The sequence below is a fragment of the Zingiber officinale genome, chromosome 7B (assembly GCF_018446385.1).
Source record: "Zingiber officinale cultivar Zhangliang chromosome 7B, Zo_v1.1, whole genome shotgun sequence".
Taxonomy (NCBI): Eukaryota; Viridiplantae; Streptophyta; class Magnoliopsida; order Zingiberales; family Zingiberaceae; genus Zingiber; species Zingiber officinale.
This window is the reverse complement of record NC_055999.1, coordinates 15,199,793-15,205,420: the sequence shown is the minus strand read 5'-3', so window position 1 is coordinate 15,205,420 and position 5,628 is coordinate 15,199,793. Positions and strand designations below refer to the sequence as shown.

Below are 5,628 nucleotides of genomic sequence, written 5' to 3'. Positions count from 1 at the left end.
TTACTATAGAATTTATGCACTTTATTAATGATAATATGTAGTATATAAATATCATTATAAGTAAAAAATAGAAAAATATATAAAATAGAAAAACATATAAAATACAATTAAATAAAAAATATATATTGTTTAATAATAATTATTTTCTAATAATTAGAAAATAAATAAATATTTATTAATAATAATTATTTCTTAATACTTTATACGAGAGAAGATAGATGTTGAGATTGTATGCATCTGAATTATTAAAATTATTTTTAAATTTAAGCATTTTAAATGTGGCTTGGATATATTAAAAACAGACGTCTGAAAATTAATATCGATGAAAGGGGTAAAACAAAAGGTCATCTAAATCCATACTACGTTGGTCATTCATGCGTAATTTAAAATTTTCTCAAAAATTCTGCGTGAGCTGTAAATTCCTGTTTTTAAAATAGTTTTTTTTTATTGAACCAAATTTCTAAAATACCTAAATCCTGTATCATTGTTTTGAAATTATCAAATTATATATTCATTTTCTAATTTATCATCATTTTTAAATCAATTCAAACCAATTCGACTAAAAAAAATAAATCAGTCACTAATTTTTGCCAATCAAATTAATTTCTATCTATGTATTTAAAAAATATATAAGTCGATTTTAGTCAAAATCGATTGATTGACCAAAAAATCTGGATGACATAAAATTAATTTTTATATGTTCGTTTATTTTTATTTAGTAAAAAAAAATTATTAAATATTAATTTGATATAACAAATGAAAGAAATTGATTTGATTTAGAAAATTATCTTATTAATTTTTTTTCAGTCAAATTAAATATACAACCTAATAATTTTAAAATTATGATACATAATTTAAATATTTTAGGTTCGATATAAAGTTGTTTTTAAAATTACTCTGGCCGGTCGTGCCGTTTGTTTCTTTGGCCGGTTGCGAGATTCCGTGCCATAATTTTCATTCTAAACTATTTTTGTTTTCTTATTTTTTTTTAATTAGACACTTTATACAAACTGTAGTTTTTATAAATTAAATTCATAAACTTCATAAAACTTTATATTGATGTGAAATTTTATGACGTGACATTTAATTGGCTAATTTCAGAAGATGCAAAGTTAGGCAGCCGCCAAACCACTGAGGATGGTCGATTGCTTGCACAAAATTTCACACATATAAATTTATATATAAGAAAGAAGCTATCATATTAGCCATAAGAGGTATCTTTTCGCCTTGGCTTTTCTTACCACTTAAGTTATCCTTCCCTAAGGGAAACTGTCGATTTGACTCGTAGATTATTTGAGATATGAACTTTAAATATGTTTTCCATTTGATCCTATCAAATTACTGTAATTTTCACCCATGAAATGTTGTGCATTTATTTATTCATTTATTTATGATTAAAATAGGAAAAGAAGCAGACTGTGAAACTTTTCGAAACACTATAGGCATTATTGTGCAAATTCCATTTCTCAAAATTACATGAAATAACTAAAATAAATTGCAAGCCAATATTTATATTTATATTTATATTTACATTTACATTTACAGCCTGATTTCTAATCTACTCAAAGCTGCTAAATTCTTTAACCCGTCAACTTGACGATTTCGCCTTTGTAGCTGCATTAGAGCCGCTAAATTCTAAAACAGAAGGCTTCTTTCTTCGTCGGCCGGGAGGAGGAGCGCGGTGTCGTTGCGACTCCGCGTGATGTAGAGGCGGTCGTAGAGGAAGCCGGCGAGCGCGCTTCCGACGAGCGGTCCGGCCCAATAAATCCAGTGATCGGACCAATTCCAGCTGGCCAGAGCCGGGCCGAAGGACCTGGCTGGGTTCATGGAGGCGCCGGAGAAGTAGCCGCCTGCCAAGGTGTTGGCCCCCACGATGAGCCCGACGAGCAGAGGCGCGTTGCTGGAGACGACTCCCGTCTTGGGCTCCATCACGATGGCGTAGACCGAGATGACCATGGAGAAGGTGAGCACGAGCTCCATGAGCAGGCCCTGGAGCGGGCGTATCCCTGATCCCAAAGCATGCACCGGCAAGTCCTGCGACGCGTCAAATCTCTCAATTTTCGTGGGGTCGCATAAAAAATTGACTTTTTTAGTCGGATTGCAATCAAAATCGTTTTTTTTTTTTTTACCTGTGCTCCGGCGATGTACTTGAGGAGGAAGCAGGCGGCGGCGGAGCCGAGCAGCTGAGCCACGACGTAGAGGATGCACCGTAAGACGGTGACGTAGCCACCGGCCGCGAATCCGATCGTGACCGCTGGGTTCAAGTGTCCGGCGGAGTAGTCCATGCCGACTGCCACCATGACCGCCACCAGCATCGCGTTGGTGGCCGCCGCCGCCGTCAGCCCCATGATGGACCCCTGTCCTCCGGACATGTCCTCTGACCACCTCCGTCCAAATTAATTAGGGCCAAATCAAGGCTTATATTGAACGACCAGAGAGATGAAGTTACCGGCAGACATGGCGGCGCCGACGCCGGTAAAGACGAAGAGGAAGGTGAGGAGGAGCTCGGTGAAGACGGAGCGGGGGAACTCCGGGTCCTCCACCTCCTTCCTGCTTCCCAGCGCGATCTTGGCCATCGATTAATTAGCAAGTGAATTGTTTGAGGATAAAGTAATTAGCGGTCATGGCGGTGGATTCTTATAGAGACGAAGGGGAAGAGAAGCGGCCTTTTTCACCGGCCACCTCTTGCTTCGGTCGTCAGTTTGGGGAAATTGAGATATTTTCCTCGAGGAAACAGGTAAAGCTGTCCACGTGGCATATCTTTTCCTATTCTGCGAGGGGCCGGAATCTAACATAAAGATCATGCTTTAATTAATTGTATGTACTAGTTTTCTAATAAATATCTGTTTTGAGTTTTCATATTTTTTTTTTAAAAAAATACGAAAATAAAGAACTTTAGCGGGCTTCTTTTCTCGCCTTAATTTTTCTTCTTCTATAAGGAAAAAGGACAAGGTCTGATTTTTTTTTAAAAAAGAAAGAAATTAATTAATTAATTATAATATTTTTTTATCACTCGAAATTAAAATATAAAATTTAGGAGAGAAGTTCTTCTCTTTATTATCTGTAGTCGTGATCACGAAAACGTCTCATTTCTTAAAGTGTTCCCTAACGTACGATCCAGATTCGGCCCACCAATTGGACCACCTCGGTTCGATGGAGCCCAGCGTAGACCGGCCATCTGACACTCATTTGTATCGCACAAAACGCCGGAAGCCAATCCCAGCTCCAGTGCCTCTAAGGAACCACTTCGAACAGCAATTCGACCGCCATCCACAACAGTGACAACAAGCACATTCACTTCGACTCCATTGGTGAAAAATCTGACTCCTACAATGGCGCGAATGCCCACACGCATTGGGCGTAAGGGAAGGCCGGTGAGGATCGAACACAAGTGATCGTGTCAAGCAGCACAGGTGGGTGTTCATCGACATCTATGACGGCTTCAACAACCCCGATGCCATCGAATACCTCCTCGCCGGGACCTCTATAGATCCATCTAGAAGGAACTCAAGGGGCTGCTCTTGTCCGGCTCGCGCGGGCGGCACCACTTGTCCAGCTCGCGTGGGCAGCACCGAGCGGCCGCCCCCCTCCCGCGTGAGGGCACCGAGCAACAGCCTCGCGCGACACCGCGAGGACGGCCTCCTCCAACGCGAGCACGCTGATTTTTTACTTTCCTCCTTTCTATCCTCTTTCTCCTTATGGATTTTCTTTCTCTCCCTTCTTTCCCATTTCTTTTCTCTTCCTCCGTGCCAAGAATTTATTTTTTTTATATAGAAAATTCTTTTCCCTCCTCAATCCACGCAAAGAAACAGAGCAAATAACGATCACAGGTGTATTCATCGTCAGATTTTGACTACGGCAGAGTCGAGAAAAAAAAAATCCTTTTCTAATTACAATTTCCTAATTTTCTCTTCATAATAACAGATTTCATATTTTACCACCACTGTCAGATTTTGACTAGCCATGTTTTATTCGTATAAATTAATTCTGTTGGCTAGCAGCCAAAAGGCTAGGAACGAAAACTATGTTTGGATCCTTCCTTCCATTAACCAACGCCTCAGATTTCTACCCACGAATCTTTCGACTTAGAACGATTGTAAATATCTAAAGGGAGACAAGCTTTGTTCTGGAGGAGCGCATTTGTTATCGGATAGATAAACATCCATTCCATGTTCAGATAAGCAAAGCTGTGACTGACGTCAGTTAATTGGCATCTTGTCTGGCTCCGTGGCATAAAAGTAAAAAAAAAAGATGCGCTTTATTGCAGTTATCATAAAAAAAACATTATTTGTTTTAAAAAATATTTTATCTTATTTTTCATTTAAAAATACTCTTATAAATTATAATAATTATATTGATACGGTAATAAAAGGAGACATCATTAAGTATGGATTAAAGGATAGAGATAATAACTAACATGAAAGTTAAAATCAAATAGATCAACGTCAGAAAATTAACAGATTCACCAAAGAAAGGTCGAGCAGACCTCTACTGTAGTGGCCGATCGAACGAGCAGTGCCCGACCGGCAAATGGCTGATCAAAGCAGAACACCCGTCCGTATATCTAAGATCATCATACGCTTATCACGGAGCAGAGGAACGTTGGGACGATCAGAGTGTTAATTTGGTCGAGCGTAAACAATCTATCGAACCGAGTCATTGCAAGGAAGTAGTAGAGGTCAACCGGGTGGTGATCCTCAGCCGAACGGCTCCCCACTCGGTCAAACAGTGGGACCCCTCTCATATCTTTTGATATCCTTTTGGGAGAGAATACCACTGACAACAAGACATGGTCAACAGGTAGATCATATGACGGAAGCTTCTATTGTCTTGTCAAGGATTTACATACCCTGTTAAGATATAGTGTCAGAGACACTTTCTTTACATGTCCTTTTATAGGATAAATTGGAGAATGTGCCCATGCTCGAGGGGCATCCACGTCGCCCGCGTGAACGCTATATAAAAGGAGTCCGTATACCGACGGAGATACGCATTATTACTATTCACGTTTGTGTTTACTGTTGCTCCACTTTCTTCCATTTTTCCGATGACTAACTTAAGCGTCGAAAAATCAATACCATTGACCCCTTTCCTAACTCAACACTAATACTTTTTATATTATAAAACTGAACAGATTTTACCCACGATCAATCTAAAAGTCATATTCTCATCCAACCATCTCTATAATTTTGGAACAGGATGAAATATTAAAATAATATTTAATTAATCTTGACATGGAGTACGTGATTTTAGCTAATGTAATCATTTTAATTATATTTGATTCTAAAATATATTTTTTATTTAAAAAGATAAAGACCAGATATGACATTTGATTTCTAATCAAGTTGCATTTACTGTTCTAGCAATTGGTTTATCGTAGCAGCAGTTTTTTCTTTAGACGCAATTGCTATCCGTATCATGTTCATGATTATGATATATGTGCACGGCGCATTATTTGCTAAGATCCCTATTCAATTAATTATCACATAAAATCATATACAAAGTCGTTGTTTACAAGTAAGACCATAAATGAATCAAGCTTACATACATGAAGTAAAAACTTATTTATGAGTTAGTTGGTCGGTAAACGTGGTAAAATCTAAAGTCAAAGATGTGCCTCATAAACAC

The 5,628-nt window shown here is 38.3% G+C and overlaps 1 protein-coding gene across 1 annotated transcript; it reads right to left on the bottom strand.

Moving 5' to 3' along the window:
• Positions 1-1,482: 1,482 nt before the first annotated feature.
• Positions 1,483-2,626, bottom strand: LOC122003593 (aquaporin TIP4-4-like). The gene is made up of 3 exons (XM_042558685.1): positions 2,450-2,626; positions 2,130-2,377; positions 1,483-2,034 (listed from the first exon to the last, which is right to left on the bottom strand). Exons 1-3 carry the CDS (start codon positions 2,574-2,576, stop codon positions 1,636-1,638), a joined length of 774 nt encoding a protein of 257 aa, XP_042414619.1. The 5' UTR covers positions 2,577-2,626; the 3' UTR covers positions 1,483-1,635.
• Between the last annotated feature and the right edge of the window lie 3,002 nt (positions 2,627-5,628).

What these genes read in the sequence shown, in the direction of transcription:
- LOC122003593 (XM_042558685.1), bottom strand. Translation starts at nt 2,576, where the DNA reads ATGGCCAAGATCGCGCTGGGAAGCAGGAAGGAGGTGGAGGACCCGGAG. An exon ending in CGGCGCCGCCATGTCTGCCG is followed by an intron (nt 2,378 to 2,449) that starts GTAACTTCATCT and finishes GGAGGTGGTCAG; the next exon opens with AGGACATGTCCGGAGGACAG. An exon ending in AGTACATCGCCGGAGCACAG is followed by an intron (nt 2,035 to 2,129) that starts GTAAAAAAAAAA and finishes GACGCGTCGCAG; the next exon opens with GACTTGCCGGTGCATGCTTT.